At 47.0% G+C, this 19,432-nt stretch overlaps 1 protein-coding gene and 1 long non-coding RNA gene across 38 annotated transcripts in view; one reads left to right on the top strand and one right to left on the bottom strand.

Moving 5' to 3' along the window:
* nrxn3a (neurexin 3a) overlaps window positions 1-19,432 on the bottom strand; it is a 255,272-nt gene that overhangs the window by 193,081 nt on the left and 42,759 nt on the right. For all 36 annotated transcript variants that reach the window (XR_003410077.3, XR_003410078.3, XR_004776805.2 and 33 more), the window contains 4 exons: window positions 12,597-12,898; window positions 8,576-8,737; window positions 1,793-2,228; window positions 541-924 (listed from right to left, as the gene is read on the bottom strand). Coding sequence is in view for 33 of the 36 variants with exons in the window: in XM_027001508.3 (XP_026857309.2) it covers window positions 541-924; window positions 1,793-2,228; window positions 8,576-8,737; window positions 12,597-12,898 (1,284 nt within the window). In the remaining 3 variants the exon portion in view is untranslated. The remainder of the gene's footprint in view (window positions 1-540; window positions 925-1,792; window positions 2,229-8,575; window positions 8,738-12,596; window positions 12,899-19,432) is intronic.
* Window positions 8,761-10,348, top strand: LOC145659389 (uncharacterized). 2 transcript variants are annotated; one of them, XR_014125613.1, is made up of 3 exons: window positions 8,761-9,555; window positions 9,748-9,817; window positions 9,907-10,348. It is a non-coding gene; the product is annotated as an uncharacterized LOC145659389 (long non-coding RNA). The 2 variants fall into 2 exon arrangements; XR_014125612.1 differs by having other exon boundaries at window positions 8,761-9,817.

The raw sequence follows: 19,432 nt of genomic DNA, 5'->3' as shown, positions 1-19,432 counted from the left end.
TTGGCCAGTTCGACAAGCTCAATCCCCCTTTGCAGAAGCAGGGGTGACCCACATTCAGCTCCAATCCACCGTTCAGCCCCACACTGGGAGATTAAGAAGCCTATGTATTATTTATCACTTATTTATTATGATTAGGTGAAAACTACTGTAATCCTCTGTTTACAAATGGATTAAAAGATGCACAAACAGTCATGAAGGTGAATGTAAATGACATCTTTTTTTTCTTTTTTTTTATCCAAACATAATAGTGCATGATCATATCAAACGACAATCAGGTTTCAGAGGATTGGTTATTAATATAATGTCCAGAGAAGTGGTTATTGTAACAATGATGCAGCTCATACATATAACTCTTTGACCATCTTGCTTAAAAGCTAATAAACCCATTATTCTGCCTGTTGGTACACCTCGTATAAAGTTGGCAGGGGATTAAACGTAGTTTTTTAGTGGGTTTTTTGTTCACACCTTCTGTGTGAGGCAGGAGCGATTGTTCCGAGCACGTAAAGCGTCTGGCGGTGCGGCTGCGTGCAACCCACTCACCTCTCTCGCAGGTGCGTGACCAGTAGCCCGTGCCGGTGCAGTCACAGATGAAGCGGTTCCAGCCCTCCTTGCAGACGCCCTTGTTCTTGCAGGGGTAGCTCTCGCACTGCTTCCCCGGCACCTTGCTGCAGGAGGGCTTGATCCCGGCTCCGTTCTGGGCCTCGGCGATCTGCCTGATGTCCTTGCTGCGGCCGTCGATGAACAGGTCGCGGATGCAGCCCACGTAGCCGTAGTTGAGCATGGCCGTCCACAGCTCGGTGGGCAGGATCAGGCCGGCCCGGTTGTCCGGGAGGCCGCCAAGGTACATGTCTCCCTCCAGGTCCAGGATCTCGCTCTCGCCACTGGCGGTGAAGGGCGTACGGCGGCTGTTCACCGATATAGTACCTACAGGGAAGGAGAGGGGGACAGTAAGGTCTGGCCGAGTCTCGCACCAAAAGATAAACTGGACCTAAAAGACAAAGCTATATTTGTGCAAAGTCGCGAAAGACTCTCTAAAGCCCTGTTTCCTGCTTGTGGGTATTGCATATATTCTGCCTGGTATTACAATGCTGCACGTCCTGTTTACTGAAAGCCATGATTTGAAGTAGACTGAAAGAAAACAGTTGTGGTACAGCCATCCTATGAGACAAGATCTTAGAGAGGGAGGATTACAGAGGGGAACTCCAAACTGGCACATGAATTACACTGTGTCATCCAAAGGGCTATGTACTGAGGCCAGAGAGAGAGAGAGAGAGAGAGAGGGAGGGAGCAAGCAAGCATGAGCAGAAGTGGTGTATTAGAGGCTTATCCAGTGTTTATGACCTTGCTAGGACTGTGTGATTCTTGTAAAGCTACCTCACACACACACACTCTCTCACACACACACACACACACACACACACACACACAGATGTAGAGTGTAAACCAAACAGTCTGGGTGGGAAGGAAAGGATCAATAGGGCTAATCTCTGCAGAAGTGACACCAGCCCGATCCCTTGAACACCATTGTCTAAAAGCCTGCATTATTAATATCCCCAGAGACCTTCCAGAGAATCTTGCGCTATGAAGTGATATGGAGCAGTTACTGATCGATTTGGCTTAGTGCAGACATTCAGTGGTGAGAAAGGAAGAAAGAGAGAGAGAGAGAGAGAGAGAGAGAGAGGGAAGAAAGGAGAAATACAAAGGCCATGTGGAGCAGAACTATGTAAGCATTTACCAAATAAAGGTGACGTTCATTTGCCATGTACTATACAGCTAAATGTTGCACACCAACCTGAGCGTCCATCCCTCTGAATGTCCACATGGTACCAGGCACCGTCGTTCACCTTGTTCTGCGTGGCTTTCACCTTGATGGTGCCCGAGCCCATGTCTAGCAGCAGGTACAGGCTCCCGTCCAGCAGCTCCACCGCAAAGAAGTCAACCTTGGTGTTCTTCTGGCTGGGCGCCTTGCGGTCCTGCGGCTTGCCGTGGGTGAAGAGGATCAGGCCATTGGGCTCGGATGTGCGGAAGTCGAAGGAGATGGATCCCATGCGCTTGGTGTTCCACTTGGGCAGGCTGATGTAGGCCTCGGGCGTTTCGAACGAGATTGGGTCCAGGGTGGCCACGTTCTCACACTTAAAGACCACATCCCCCTGGATCTTCATCTTGGGGTCTACGATGCGGGCCAGCCGAGACAGCTCCAGCCGGATGTCGTTGTTTTTGTAGACCACCTGCAGTGGCGGCACAAGCGAGCAATGAGGAACGGTCAGTTCTGCATGATGATATGCCAGAATGTCATTTTACGTCTACAGGTGAATGATCAAGAAATCGAGGCGTACTGAGCCGAGCGCTAAATAGAAGGATTGAGGGGATTTATTTTATTCAAAGTATAACCTGCGCTAATACCAATAGGTCAGGTGACGATGAACGATCCTTGCCTCTCAGTAGTAATTGACTGAGTAGCTGATGTGCCTTGTCTGTCTGCATCTGCTTTCCCTGATAGCTATGATAATGGATTTATGAGACAGGGGGCAAACAATCGGTGTGGTGGCCTTCACTGTCGCAAAAGTGTAAGGTTGCCAGACCATGTCTGATTTTAAAGTCTAATGACGCGCATGACAACTGGTTTAAAAAAACAAAACAAAAACACCACCCACAGCAAACCTGCACATATCCTGGACAAACACACACACATTGTGGATTCAAGGATCGCTCATGTGCGAAATCACCAGCTTTCACTATATTTTTCCCCCTATAGTTTCGGCCCAAACAAATGCGGGGTGCGGCTGCAGTCATTGACTGCGCGCTTCATCCCGGAGATCATGGATAATCCCAGGGGATGTGATGGCAAATTTCCAATCTCTTCCCAATGTGGAGGACAGAGCAGTGCTGAGAGACCTTCTTCTGTCCCAGCTGAGGACAAGCCTCCACTGGCAGCCTTATCAGGGAGATCATAAATACCCCCATCCCTGGGGGGGTGGGGGGTGTCCATTCCTCACACAACGACAGGCATAGGTCAGCTGCAGCACATCTCACACACTAACTCTGCAGCACTTCCTCGGGACAGGAAACGGATTGCTGCTGTCACCGGTGTTGTCTCAAATACTTCCACATGGTGGAATTGTGCGACATCAGACGTACTGGCATGCAGTGGGTCAGCTAAACCTCACACTCACCATGAAGTCCAGACATGTAGCCACGGTGCACATATCGGGAGTACTGCTGTTTTAAAAATCAATACTAGCAGGAACCTTAGAAGCCCACGCGTACTCATACATAGGGAATGTAAAGAGTACGAATAATAACTCAGCGTGCTTTATGGGGCTAGTGTATCTCTAGTCTCTGTTTTCCTAATGCTGAGAACATCCTATTATCATGCTTATGGTTTGTAATCATGATCCTGTCAATCATGGTATCCCATTTTTCATCCAGAAGGAGATCATTTATCAATGTAAAGCGGAACCAGATATTAATTTACCCCAAAATTTCTCAGGTTGTTATCTAATAATTACATGCCACACCTGGAGCGCCATTGATCTGTCTGCTCTTGGCATGTCTATGTTTCAAATGGTTTAGCCACTGTTTGTTGCTGAGGTAACGTTCCAAAGACAAGGGGCCGGACTTATCTGGTGCCATGTCCCTGCTAACCGGCCATGTGATCTTGGTGCCTGTTTATTCAGCACTATACCAGAAGCACGTTCAGTGGCTCTGATATTTGTTTTAAATAAGAAACCAGCAATAAGTGAGAAATCAGGGTGTTATTCCTAACAGCCAGAAGCTGGGGCAGGCAGTCCATGCGTAATCTGTTCCCACCCTCTCTGGAGGTGGAAACAAATGCAGCTTTTATTGGGAACATTAGAACATTTGAACTCCTATTAGAAGAGCAGAACACAACAGTAGAGCATTAGAACATCAGAACAGAAGAACAGTTTACCTCTCTGGAGGTGTAAACAAAAGGTGCTTTTACTGGGAACATTAGAACTCCTATTTCCCCGATGCCTTTGCTTAGCCCATGTGTTTATCCTTAACGTTCCTTATCAAGTGTCACCTCAGCACTCTCTGCTTATCAAGAGAGGCAGTTGTTATATGAAACTGGCCGCTACTCCTCAGTTTGTTGCCATCCTAAAGCGCTGTCATTTTGATGAACTCAAACAGCAGAGGAAATGTCAGCTGGGTAATTCCTGCCTTGTTTCCCGCCTCCTCTCTAAACCAATCTGGCCTGGACGTCTGAAATCCCATTTTATGTGTCGAAACTGTTCAAACTGTTCATCGAAACGATGCTCTCAGGAGCCCCAAATTGAATTAATTGACTTTGTGAGAGTGGTGATTAATTGTTGCAGAAAGGTCACCCATGTCACTGTGGGCTGAAAACCCCACTGTGGAGAACAAATATTTGTCCCCTGGGGGGCTGGCAAGTACCTGCCTCCTTCGACCGGCCTCTGCACAGTCACGACATTTGAATATAATACTGGAGCTTTATCTATCAGCACCTGGCTTAAGGTGTCTGCTGGGACATGAGAAAATAGAGACGGGAGTAAGTGAGCCTTATTCTATAGATAGAGAGGAACAGACTCACACTAAGCATCTGTCTGTTTAAACTGTGTAGATGAAATGGATTCAACCATGAGTGAATGTGCAGGTTGACTGAGTGAGGAAGCAGAATGAAACTTGTTTGAGTTTGTGGATGGAGTAGAATTTCATCAGGGCGCTATCTCGCTTTGCAGACTTGCTCTGAAATAAACGAGGAGGGGGGCGCACGGTGCTGGGAGAGCCGAGGTTCTTACGTAAGGCTTGCCTATACGGGCGGTGATTTATCCCACAAGCCATTTGCCACACATCTCTCCACAATCGCGGAGATGCCATAAAGCCTGGCCGCAAACGCAACACGGGAAGGCATGCTGCAGGAAAGCCACGCGGCCCAAGTTGATGAAGCCCACGGCGTGCACGAAGGAGGCCAGCGAGGGACCGGGATGACCGACGCGGCCCCAAGCTGCTTCTGGGGCGGCCGAACGTGGGTGTCACGCTAGTGGCCGTGCACCGTGACGGGGGTCCAACGGGGGACTGGCTAATACCCGCGGCCTCCTCCCCTCCGCCTGCGGTTGGCCCCGCCGTGACACACCCATTCATCATCCACAGCTGTCAGCGTATGCGATAAATCTCTGCCTGCAAAGCCTGCCCACCACTCTCATGGAATTAATGGCTCTGGGTCTTCCTGGAGGAAAGTTAGAAATTGGTATAGATTATTCTCCAGTCAAGGATGCCAGGTGGAACTTGGTTGGTATTTTGCATGAGGGCTCAGGAGCACAGGTGGCGGGATGGCCACGGTTGGACGAAGCTCCACAGGTCAGAGATGCACCACGGTGGACTCCTACACACCCCCTGCACAATCATCCACATCCTTACAGATCCTTACGTTTCTTCAAACAGGCCAAGATCGCAATGCTAGTTCATTTCAGGATTTCATTTTCGTTTATCAGTTCATGAATGTTTTCAGTTAATTAATACTTTATTAAGCACCTGACCAAAAAGTTAAGCACCTGACCAAAATAAATTGAAGCAAGAGTTTGGCATCAGCTTCTGCTGTTGATGAGCCTAAGAGCACTCCTGTAGAGGGTGATGAACCATATAACCTACAACATTAGGTCTACAGCTGCTACAGCTACGTGTTGAAATTCTCTCCTTTAACTAGCATATCCAAACCAGTACAACCACTAGCAACCAATAACACAACAGAGTCAAGCGTTTCTGAAGCTTGGCAGATTTCCCTCTCTGTCTCCCTCCCAGATCCCATTCCTACAGAGCTTATCCAAACACATCAGCTGTGGGATGGGGGCGGAAGGAGGATCGTATACAGTGGGTTGACCCATCTGTCTAAACTCCACAGTTCTGACCCACTTTGTAGCTGGAAGGTGGGAGAGACCCAGGGGACAGAGCCCAGTGGGCAGGTTAGGAGCACAGTTTCAGAGGAGCAACCTCTGACAGAGGTGACAAATTGCAGGCACCGCACGGCATCATCCTGGAAGGTGAGTGCAACAGTGCTACCACAGGGAGGAGCAGGAGTCCTGTTCAGAAGTGCTGAAAGCTCAGCTCACACACACACACACACACACACACAGACACACACACACACACACACAAGTACACGCACACACACACAAGCACACGCGCACGCACACACACAAGCACACGCACACACAAAGACACACAGACAGACAGACACAAATGCATACACACACATTCTGGTTAATGCCCTTCACGGTCTGGCACAACTACACTGGTTTGAGAGTGAGTGGGATTCCTGTTATGATTTCAAAGGTAATCAAGAATTGGCCACGTATTTACATAATTTACATTTGGAAAAATCAGATTTTTTATATATATATATATATACACACACACACACACACACACACACACACACACACAAATATATAGTATTTTTTTCTATAATATGTTTTGACCTAAATGTTTAGAGAAATGTGAATATGATGGTAGATGTCTTATAAATTGCACTCTTATATACATGGTGACATGCAGTTAGGATTCCGTGCCACTAGGTGGAGGGCTCTTCAAATTCCTGCTCTCTAACAAAACTGCACATAAAAGCATATCAGTGCTACCAGCTGCTGCAGGTCCCATCAAATAAACACACACATAGAATACAAACAAAAAGAATGTTTTAAAAACCTACATAAACCTGCACATAAGCTTATCAGTGATCCCAGAAACAGTGTGGACATGGTATGGCCCAGCTGAGAGCAGTGTGCTGAGAGAGGAATATGGATCGTGGGATAAATAGCTGCTGGGATAAATCTAGTTAGTGAGGGGCCACACGTGGACCTTGAGCTGGCGCTGCCGGTCTAACACTGGGTGTGGACTCCCTGTTCCTGAGGAAGTTGTCAACACTCTGGATAGGGTGACAGTCTGACCGGCTGGAGTCCTGACCCTGTGCAGCACGTCTGCTCACAGGCGGCAGGGTGCTGCCAGTGCAGTGGGGCGGGCATTTACTGCCCCTTTCAACAGGTTCTCAAGCCATGTACAACATAAAGCTCGCAGGAAATCGTTTGCACATTGTGCATAGTTTCTCTCTCCAAAGCATCTGTGGGCTACAGAAATGGTACTAGGTGCAACAGGGTTCTAAAAACAATCTAAAAACAATGACAACACCCTGCACCGGCACTGTTGTCGCCGTGGCGATAGTCATTGATGACAACCAGTGGAGATGCATTATCCAAGTGTCTGCAGGTACATTTTCTCTAAGGCACAGGCATGACATTCATGATGAGCCACTATTCTCAAATGTAGGTCAGCCCAAACCTACCACACTCATGCTTGTGCCAAGCTGTGTGCATGTTGGGTATGATACAGATCAAGATTACACCGTTTTTTGGAAGAAAAAAAAACAAAACAAGCCATGGAAAGCTTGTTACATTTCCTACCAAAATATAATGCATTATGTGACTTCTCGTAGGCATTATAAATCATACCACACGCCAGTGCTCAACTCAGTAGCACACCTGCCATTGCATGTTGCCTTTCAGAATAATTCCCCCATGTGAGAGTGGAGGGCAGACCCGGGACCGTGGGCGGAGACGGCGGCCTCTGATTTCTCTAGCTCTGGGAGCTCCGAACACGCCGCTCCTCCCGCCGGCACGGCAGGTACCGGTGTTGCACAAGCAGCGGTTACATCACGCCACTTCTGGAACTGATTACTGTAATCTCAGAAATGGACTCCATTTTGGCCAGGCTCTGGGTAAGAAGGGGGCTCTGGTAATGAGCCTTTATTCAAACACTAATGCATGTGGGTTTCAGCACCAGATACTATCGCCAGGGTAGGAAAGGTAGTTAGCATACAAAATGGACGTGATGTACTTCTTTAGGCTTTCATAAGCTGACAGACAGTGTGAGACAATAGCAGTGATGTAGCCGTCCCAAGATCTGCTGATGGTCCTGCCATTGTCCCTGTTATAGATTACCTGCCCACTTCCAGATAAATTAAGGCACAAGCCACATAGTGATTACAGTCTCCAGGCCAGACAAAGACTGCATTTATTATAAAGGACAGCTGCTTAAAGAAGACAACGTCGGAATTGCGTCGGTGCTGTTCAAGCTCCATTAAGTATACAGTGGCTTACTTCATATAGCTGTGACATGGTTTTCCACCTGGAGATTTCTGCACTCTAGAACCCACTCCTTCCCCCCAACCCCACATCACACTCAGCTTTCCCTGCGAGCACGCCGTGTCCTGTAGAGCAGAATCTCATCTCAGCCAATCACGCCGCGCCGATCCCTGGCCACTGCAACCCTAATCAAATGATTTACCACAATTGAAAAGCCAAATTAAATACAGCTGAAACTATTTCATGTCGAGAAAATGCAGAAGTCCTGCGAATGTCATTATAGGGGAGCTTCACAGATACTGATGTCCACACCGTCCTTTTCACCAGATAAGCTTTATTAAATCTATTATGCTGCTCCAATGTTTCATTCCGAGCTATTCCACTATGGCTGCCCTGACAAGGCCACATGATGTCCCGAGAGAAAGGGCCAGCGGAGACGGCTAGCGCGCACGCCCTACCTCTTTCAGGCAGCCCATGAAGTTGTTGCTGACGGGCGATCCGGGCAGGTCGGCGGTACTCGGGCTTCCTCCCACGTAAAAGAAATCGTCTGAGCCTAGCATAGTGTAGTCCTCCTGCGTGTAGCCCGTGGTGGTGAGGATGCCGTCCACTGATATGGTGACCTGTCCGGGTAAAGGGACAGACAGGGAGGAGAAAGATACAGTGATGACCCTCGGGCCTGCGCTGAACGTCTCTGTTCCAGTAGCAAGGTCAGGACCGTCTCTCTGTTACAGTAGTCAGTCTGAACACTAGGGGGCGCTGGGTCAGACTAAGCAGCACTGAGCACTCATCAGGTGTGCCTGTTCTCACAATTAGGCTCAGGTAAAGAAAATATTTCGGCGACATATTTTCTTTATCTTTGATCGGTGTTAGAAATGAGCTCCTTGCTTTGTACATTTGTTAGGTCTGAGAGGTTAGTAAAACATCACAAACCACAGACTCTTATACTGTACTCATGCTGGTTTTTATCTTATGTCAAATTCCATAAGCAATCAGTCAGTTCAGACATTGATATGCATGCTTCCTAAACGTGTTGCATGGTACTGTACTATAATACAAATGAACATAGTTCATATTATGCTACAAATGAACATGCCACACGGACTACAGCCAGCTGAGCATGCAACTTAATTTCCATATAAAGATATAAACACTAATCCCCTAGCTTGGTCTAAGGGCAGCATGCAAAGCCAATCCACAAACACATGCGACCACCAAAACCCAAAGCCAGTGAGAGGGAGCGTATGAGAGCGTGAGAATGACATGCAGGTCATAACAGCACAAAGGACATGCGCGGGAAAATGACAGGGCAGGTGACGAGGAAGTTGTTAGTGACGGAGGTCAAGAAAGGTGGAGTCTGAGCTGAGGATGGAGAGGGCTTCCGCGCGTCATGCACACTCTGTACTGGAAACAACTGTCAGAGCTCCCGCGCTGAACGCTGGTTCGTTCTGTGCATTTTTTGTTTTTTTGTTTTTTTTGGTTTTGTTTTGGGTTTTTTTTGTTTTTTTGTTTTTTTTTGCAGACTCTGGTTCTTTGTGGAAAGCTTCTGCCAGTTTTGTTGACAGTATTCAGCAAACAGGAGCAAAAATAAAATAATAACAATATATACTTGTTTAAATACTAAACCCTATAGGGTCACATCTCAAGGTCTTCTGGAGAGAGGAGATTCACGAAGGCAGAAACAAGGAGGAAGCTGTGTGGAGGTAACCGGACAGGGGAGGGAGAAAAAGAAGAACACCTAGAACGCCCATCCCATTTCCTTTGTATTTTGTTTTGTTGTTGTTGTTTCTAGGTGATAATGATTGTCTTGGAAAGAAACCCAAAGAAAACGGAAGAGGGCCAGGGAGGCACACGGCAAACCCAAAAAAGGAACAATAAGAATGATATCTACCAGACAATGTAGTTTGTTTACCATAGCGTGTCCGACGCCTGAATGCTTTGCAGAAAGGAGGAAGAAAGGAAATTAAATGGTGAACCCAGTGGTCGTTAGGAAAACGAAATAAATCAAAATAAAAGTTCGAGGAGTAATCAGGGTACTGGTGCATTAGCCGTTCATGTAACACTTGGGAAAACAGTGGCCTGTTCCAGGAGTGGTTAGTTTTGATCCAGCAGGATGTGTTTTTTGTTGAGACACCAGGTGAGAGTGAGAGAGAGAGAGAGAGAGAGAGAGAGAGAGAGAGAGAGAGAGAGAGAGAGAGAGAGAGAGAGAGAGAGAGAGAGAAGAAAAAGCGGGATATCTCTGTTGCTTATAATCCTAAACTGTGTGTGTTCTGTGTGTAGAAAATAATGGAGAATACACACACTTCAAAACACCGAACTCAATAAATGCTTTTCTACAATAATAACGTCCTAATTTTGTGAAAGAGCATGCGGTGTTTCGTCAAACAGCCCCCGTGCAGAAACGCAGGCAGGCTCATTTTAGCGGCCGATTCTCAAGGTGAGCGGCGCGGTAATGGTAAAAGCTTGCTCGGTCCTCTCCTGCAGCACGTCCGCGCACGCGTGTCTTCGTGGTTTCAGAATAGCCGTTATTCAACGTGCATAAAGAAGAGAAGAAAATGAAAGCGCTGCCTGTGGACGTGTGGCGCGCTAACTGGCTGCAGCTCGTGGGCACCGGCGGAACCACACAGACCCACGTGAAAGCGTCACGCCCCGCCCACTCCCGAGTAGCAACGCCGCCAGGAATATTTACATATTTTGAAATGCAGGGCACTGAGTGATTTAACAGTGGCAGCGAAATTGGCTTTGGGTAAGTAGAGCGGTTGAGCTTGGCTGAAGCGTCTCCCCGCCACCCTGATAAGAGGCGCAGGGGGGTGTGGGGGGGGTGCGAGAGAGACCGACAGACACACCGAGAGACGGCGATAGGGAGAGCAAAAGACAGACAGATAGATGGAGGGAGGGGAAGAGCCAGAGTGAAAGTGAGAGAGACAGACGGAGAGACGGAGAGAAGGAGGTCTTTTGAAGGCATCAAGCTGTTGATGGCCTCTGGCAGAGATTACTGCCTGACGAGGCTAATCATGTGGTAGGAGGTAAGGGACCTGGGTAAGAGATAGTTACTCTTAAAACACAGAGAAAAACGAAAGGAGAGAAACAAATGAACATTGAACCTGAATAACAAAAGCTGCTATATTGAATTACTTTACAGCTGTGAGGGGGGGAGTTTTTTAATCTGGATATCTGTATGAATTGCTCTTAAAATGAGCTTTTATTTTCATCTATTAGCCATAACAATTAAGGTAGTCTTGTTCAACAAGCAACAAACAAACCATTTTACACTGTCGTATCTTTATTGAACAAATTATTTTAACATCAAGGTCATCCATGGAAAAACTATATGACCTCTGGGATAAAGACCTCTGAAAATCCTCTTGATATAAATAAACACTTTTTTAAATCTGAAAAGGCACTCCTTTCAGTAATTAAGTTCTGTTCAAGTGCAATATCACCTAGTAGTGGCTGCCCTACAAAGATCACTGCAAAGGTAGAACCATCAAACTAATTATAAAGAACATTTTAACATTTGTGTTCATGTGTACACCACTGACCCAACTGAACAAGAGTGGTGTTTGAGGGTGGTGAGGAATAACAATAATAATTTTTTAAAAAATGTTTAATTTTTTTTAATTTTTTTTTTTATAAACACCCATAGAGCTTTGCATTGCTAATATTCATAATATTCTAAGCACCAATATTCAGGAACTGAGATATAAAGCATTCTAGGGATGAGCAGTAAGCCAGCCTTAGCTGGGAGAAGTAGTGAGGATGGGATGTGTCAACATTACATTACAGGCATTAAATATTCACCACTGACGTTGCGTCCATAATCCCTCCAGCACACAGCTCTTATACACTTACAAATCATGACTTGTGAAAAAGTGCCCTTGCGATAATTAGGTTATCGCCGGAGAAAAGGAAACACTGCATACTGACCAAAACCTCGTCCCATCTGGGGCTGAGTTATGCAGCACGGGCACAAATCAACAGCAGAGTGGTTTAAACGGCAAAACAATCAGCCAATCCCTGACCTGAATCCCATGGAAATGCTGTGTCATGATCTACAGCACAACGTGCAAAAAAAGCATGATGAGCAAAAAGCATGCATGAGCTGAAGCAGGTTCGTAGAAATGGACCAAACGAATGGACCAAAGAATGTCCCCAGCATCCCACTGGTTGAGGGTACAGGCAATAACTAGTCACTCAAATATAACAGTGCACACACCATTGACCTTGATTGTTTAAAACATTTGTTAAATAAAAATAAATGTAAAACGTCAGAACTGTTTATTTATTATTACCAAGACCTGGGCACATTTAAGCCAATCATACAGAAATCCACAAAATTCCAAAAGGTTTCACAAACTTTTCCTCGCGACTGCTGAAACACGCAAGAGTTATATTATATTTAACCGATGGTATACTTTAATGGTTCATTTTTTAATCTAGTTCTGCTGAAGTGAACGTAGCTGTTCACCTCTTTAGCATTACCTGTCTGAGGTTGCGTGTCACTTTGACATCGTGCCAGGCGTTGTCGTTGAATTTGCCGTTCACCGGCTCCACGATGGCCTCGAAGGCTCCGGAGCCGAGGTTGATGACCAGGGAGACGGCGCCGTCCTTCAGGGCCAGGTTGACGTAGTCGGCGGATTTGCCCGTGTGCAGGATCAGGCCGTTGCGCTGCCAGGTCTTGAAGGAGAGCGTGATCTCATCGCTGCTGCTCTGAATGGGGTTCTGCGAGAGGTCGTAGCAGAAGTACTCTGAGCCGCGGAACGTGGCCACGTTCTCCTCTCGTGCTGCAAAACAACGCAAGGGAAACAGGTCAGAGCCTAGAACAGGTTAGAACGCCATGGAAACAGGTCAGAGCCTAGAACAGGTTAGAACGCCATGGAAACAGGTCAGAGCCTAGAACAGGTTAGAACGCCATGGAAACAGGTCAGAGCCTAGAACAGGTTAGAATGCCATGGAAAAAAGAAAAAAGCGAACAGATATCACCCACTGGAAGGGGAGGGATGCATAAACAAATCAATGAAGAAACCTGAACGCAAGAGAACAATGACTTGCATCAGAGCCGCCCCTGAACACCAAGTGAACTCCGCCTCTTAAAATGTTATTTTCATTACTAATGATTTTGTGTGGTTTGAAAGGCAGTGCGACAGGACCCGGCGAGATCAAACAGAGGAGAAGCAGCGTGAGGCCAGGCTGTGTGGAGAATATCAAAACCCCCTCGACACCTTCACAGTAAGGCCCCACAGCCAGAGTCTCCAGCTTTTATCTGAGAGATCATCTTCAATTAGATCCCTGTCTCCAGAGCTGAAAAGCGCTGGTTACCTGCACTGCTCCAAAGCTCAATCCGTTAAGCGAGGAAGACGCGTCTTCTCTGTGCCGCACCAGGCTTGCATGCTCAATCAGAGTGCAACGCGTATGACTTACTCTGTGTCCGCTGACCTGCATCGTGCCTGCTGCACTGCGGTGCAAAAATAGACTGCCTGCAATATGCATGTGTGCATTTGTAAAGGCGAAGTGTGGAAGTGTGGATTGGGAAACATTCGGAGCGAGTGCCCTGCATGCTCAGGCCAAGTGTAATAGGCCTGTCAGATTCAGGTCTGGAAAAGGAGAGGTATAGTATGTGACCCACTTGGGATTAAAGGTTGAACAGCCACTGCATCGCCTCGTATGGAAAGTGTTTTCGGTCGCCCTGGTCTTCAGTCTATTAATTACCAGTGTGGGTTGGTGTGGACAAGGTAAAATGCCTCCATTAACAGAGAGCTCTTTTACATACACACACACACACACACACACACACACACACACACACACACACACACACCTCAGGCTGCTGAAAAAGCGCCCTAGCATTAATAGCGGAATTGATTTATCAGTACTTTACTTGATCCTTTGTGAGGGAAATGTATTCCCAGTCCAAACCCAGATAAAACACCTCTAATGAACATATGTAAATGTGCTGTGTGTTAATGGACTTGCTGGAGCATGCATGCATATTTTCCCCCATTTCCTTGGTGGGAGTCTGTGTGGTGACTCCTGTTCTCCGAGGCTGGCTCTCCTCTCATGGCTAGGGCCGGTGTCCAGGTGTGCCCGGGTATGCCGCGTGCCCCACATTAATGCAACGCAACGGTGTGCTACGGGCTCCACTGTCACTCTCCGACCTTCCCTGGCTTATGGCAAGCTGGCATCGTCCAGGCCGACCGAGCTGCAGAAGCGGACATGAGGGAGAAACGCCACCATGCACGCCGGCCTTCATGAACCCAGCGGGTTTCTGCCAACTACGAGCGTAAATGGCAACGTGAGCAACAGCGTCATTCAGGTGCCAGCACTCTGCAAGCACAGTTGGAGAAGAGACGTGAAGGGAGTGAGACAGTGGTGTGATCCGCTGCCAAATCCCATACCAATCAGGCACTCCCTGAGTCCTTTAATATTTACCTGGCCAGTGCAACCATTCAGAGATAGTCTGACGTTGAGCCAGTAGAGAGTAAGGGATTAGACCAAGCTGAGCACAGCTCATAAACCAAAAGCTTGGGCTGCATTGGGGAGGCTGACATCATACAGTACATCACAACACAGAATCCTGCAAACCCATGCAGCATAAGCAAAACAAGAACTGGCTTATACAGCAATCAGTGCCTTAATCATACATCTATCGTAGGTTTATTACAGTATTAGATAGCGTGCGTGACCTGTCCTGGGTTAGAGGGGATTCTTGGTGAGCATGCTCAGATATTCTTGCATTTCAGGCTCCGCCCTGGGCTGCATGGATCTGCAGCATCCGTTGGCACCATGTGGAAGGAATCACAAAGCCTAAGCATAGACCAGCCTTGAGCAGGGTGTCTCGGAGGGGGCAGGGCTTCAGAGAAAACAGGACCCAATGCCTTCTGTTCAGTCCCTCCAGCGGGCAGGGGCTCACTAACTCTTCCACACAGGCCCTGTGTCCTTATAAGACTAAAGCGAGTGTTGTTTTTACTAAAGACACCGCCCTGCTGCGGCTGCCCACTCCATCCAGCGCTAATCCAGTGCCGCTTCACACAGAATGGATGCTTGACCACACTGCCAGCACCAAGGCGATCTTGATATAGATCGTGACACTACAGATCACAACAGGAAGCATGTTGCCCTGTGTGTTTGCGTGTACGCAAGGGTGTATGCGTGTGATTCGGCACACAGTCCGTAGAATATAAATATGTTAGAATGGAAGGCATTGTACGTGGCCATATCTGAACATTAAGCAAGGATGTCTCACAGCTGGGGAGGAACGTCAGTCATAAACATTGCAGCAAAATTTGGATGACTGGCATTTCTGAACAGACCAAGGGCGTTTAGGACTTTAAGCACTACAGCAATGCCTCATGACATTTTAGCAACAATTTCGACTCTCCCGACCCTCACACGAGGCAGTGAGTAAGAGAACTCTGTCAGCGGTGCAGCTCCTTTCAGCCTGGAACCTCTTTCAAAACAAACCTTATCTGTCAAGATTTTTAATGAAAACTCTCAGGGGGCCAAAGGGCTCTTAATCTGCTCAGTAATGGGGAAACGGACAGAGACGGGCGGCTGCAGTCTTGGGGCACACGCAAGATGGTGAATGTGCTGATTTATGGAATCTTAATGAAAACATCATTATTAGCCAGAATGGACACCAGGGACAAAAGCTGTTATCTAACCATAATTGTAATGGTGTTCCGATGTGGTTTTTCAGGCTAACGCACACACACAGATTTGGATGGCGGTGGAGTAGGGTCCGCTCTGTGGGAGAGCGCAGAAGGCCTCAGAGGTATTGGAGCAGTGGAGAAGTGCTGTAGTTATGGCCACCATAAATCCAGGCAGCTTTAGGAAGGAGGCCATTACCGGATGAGAGCCCTCAGCCTGCCATTCAGCCACGGGGGAAAAACGCAGGCAACATTTTGATCAATTACACTTTCAGCCCCCACAGAACAAAACGGACAGTTGCCAAAAAGTGCTCTCTTGTATAGATTTACAACTCCCACTTGAGCCTTGGCTAGGAGGCAACACAGATGCACTACAAGTGCGTGGCGTCATCAGAGGCATGATATAAAAAGGCAGCCGTCCGGCACAGGTAGTAATGCAGTCTGCATGCAGTCAGCGTTCTCCGTTCAAACCCAGTGAAGGACACAAGCTGAGGCTAAGACACAAAGCCACTTATTGGGACTGCTCAGAAATGACACGCGCTCCTGCCGAGCGTGTGCGGCGTGAGATGAGCAGCAGGAGTGAAGACCCCTGGGGCTAATCCGCAGCAGCCTGGACAGAGCAACCGTCACGCGGCAGCGACGGATGGGATCGATGGAGACGGGGGGTGGGGGAACGGCCGTCTCTGCCGCCCTGACCCGGAGAGACCTCGGCGCTCCAGCCCTGTGGCATGCCCGGTGACTGCACACGCAGCGCATCCGTCCACTGCATCCAATCCGCATCGAAAACACACATACGGGTAAATACACCCTTAATCACACGCAAACACAACCGCACAACCATCTACGTTAGGTCTCTTAGAAAAGTGCAAATTACGTTTTAGATAAGAGCAAGGACTAGCACATATAGAAGCCCCTGCAAGCATTGTGCTAAATGGTTATCATTCATTTCTTGATTTGGAGGTCTATTTATCTAACGACCCCTGATTCACAGGCATCTATTTGCTGATTGGAGACAAAGCAGATTTTGTGTGTAAATAATTGTGTGTGCGCGTGTGTGGGGGTGTGTCTCTAGAGCAAGGCCTACTGCCTACTGCAGTTCTTGTTCAGCCTGGCTGACTCGCTCCACCCCTCCTGCAGCACACACAGTTGCTACCGGTAGCTTCCTCTTCTGCCTCCCACTCTAGCGCTCTCTCCACCAGTTTCTCTCCCTTGTCATGTGTAACTCCCGATTTCTGTTACTGTTACTACCCAGAGCAAGGAAACAGGAGTGCACTGAAAATATAGAATGGACAGTGGAGCTTAGTCTGAGATTAGACATTTATACTAAATATGCAAGTGCTTGCCACTATTTGCATAATTTACATTTATTTTTAATGGTTTGAACAAAAATGACCAATATCTGTCATAAAAAAAAGAAATGGAACATTGTATATGGAATATTGTGTGTGTGTGTGTGTGTGTGTGTGTGTGTGTGTGTCACATGCCGTGCTTGGACAAGAATGGGAGTGAAAGCAGCGGGAAGATTTGGACTTAGACCAGGTGTAAGAAGACAGGAATTCCAGTTCGAACCATCTGCTGGTCTTTTTCAATAAACACAGGAAACATGCAGACACCCTATGATACACCTAAAATACACACCCTGTTATCATGCACGTGAGAATAGTGCATTATTACTGTTATAAATTTCATGTTTACTGTTCTAACACATCATTTCTTTATGAAAGCGCACAGAAAACACACATTAATACACACCTGCACTGATGAGTAAAACCCTGCACCAGAACAATTCTCCTAGTGGGACGTCATAAAACAGTATAGCCGAGTATAACGTTACTAAAACTGAACAATGTTTGGGAGACAGAAATGAAGCCTGCCACGCATAATTACTGCAATCTGAGCAGTTCAAATGTTCAACGCCGAACGAACCCAGTTCCTCTTTCTGGGATACATCTAAATGACGAGACGAACAAAGATAATTGCGGAGAAAAAGCAGGCAGTGAAAAGGGCAATGTTCCATCGAGCCGTCTGTAGGGGAGGAGAGCACCGTCGGGCCCGAGCCTCTGCTCCTGACAGACTTTCTGCGCGGCAAACGTGAACCGACACGAAGCGCGTGTAGATGGGCTCTGGGAACAGCAGGGCTGGCTTCCATGCTTTCTCTTGTCTTCTTCCCCAGCAAACTGCTATTCCATTTTTCTTAAGCTGCAAGTTTTAAGCTTTGCTTCCACCATCCACAGAAAGCAATTTCATACCCACACACACCAGCTAATTTAAATTTGCCTGCCCAACCCCCCCCCCGATCTGTGCCATTAGCTGTATTTCATTAATTCTTTCATATTTTCAATTACAGGTATGTGTGCAGAGAGGGGCTTTGGGACACAGAGGCCATCTGAAGGAGAAAATAAAGCCATTACTGACTTGGCAGTCCAGGCAGCAACAAAACGTATTTCAAATGGAATTTAATTCAAAGTGGAGAAAATCGCGCTCAGGACCAGGCGCGTGTGTTCTTATCCGTCTCATATTTCAAAGAATTAAGCCGAGACGGCCGGAGTGCAGAAGATGTAAATCCGTTTCTGATGTGTAAATGCTATATATGGAGTTACTTCAGCTGCGTGAAATCTTTTCGCAGTGAGGCAGCTGGTTCGGCTTACATGGGAGGCAGAGGACAAGCACACATTTTCAAAGACAGGAATTCAGTAACGTCTTCTTGTCAGTAAGGATATTAGAAACAATGTGCACATGCAGAATCTGCCAGAGGAATAATGGTACCTGTTAAGCAACCTTCTTTTGACGTAGGCATAGCGATTTAACTCCTTTTCAAGGACATCTTAAAATGAATCTTATGATGAAAATTACCTCAGTATTGCTAATATGGTTTTCATTTTTTTTGCAATGAAAATTATGTAGTTATATAGCAATGAAAATCATACATTTCACATTCTACTTCATGGTTTTGCACCGTAGTGGAGACTGCAGACAATTGGGGAGTTAGTTCTCCAACACGGTTACAAAAGATGGATTGCAATTGTATGCTCATAAATGTATGAACATGTATGAACATTTATGAACAATGACTGTTAAAACCAATGTTTTGCCAATAAATTATTCTCTACTTGTCACGCTCACTTTATCCAGTGTTACTGTGACAGTTCCATCACAGTCTGATGAGTCTGGTTACTGTAACAGTTCCCTCACAGCTGACAGGACTAGATCCTGCCTCTGTTATTAGGTGAAGCAGCTCATAGCATTTGATGTACTTCCCAAACAAAAGAGAAGAGCAAATCTAGACCCAGGTCAGCATCACAGGAGAATGACGTTTAGCCCATACTCACAAAACCGAAAGACTCATCCGTGACCAAAGCAGGGTTAAAGGAAGCCAGAATGTATTTAACAATAAGGGTGGATGAGCCCAAGAAGGAAGGACAGTGAAGGAGAGAGAAAGAAGGAGAGAGAGTGTGAAACAGTGAGAAGGTGTGAGAGGAGAGTGAGAGAGAGAGAGTGAGAATGAGGGGGAGAGAGAGAAGGAGAGAGGGAGTGAGAAACATATCCTCCATGAAGCAGAACTCTGATAGCCATCAGCAATTTCTGCACACACAAGACTCCTCATTTGTTAGTGGCTGTGGCCAATGCAGAACCCGGATGTGGACGAATTTAACATCACTACACTGAAACAGC

Source organism: Electrophorus electricus, chromosome 10 (assembly GCF_041902795.1).
Source record: "Electrophorus electricus isolate QZ-2024a chromosome 10, ASM4190279v1, whole genome shotgun sequence".
Taxonomy (NCBI): Eukaryota; Metazoa; Chordata; class Actinopteri; order Gymnotiformes; family Gymnotidae; genus Electrophorus; species Electrophorus electricus.
Note: the sequence above shows the minus strand (reverse complement) of the source record. Positions and strands in the feature narration are given on the sequence as shown.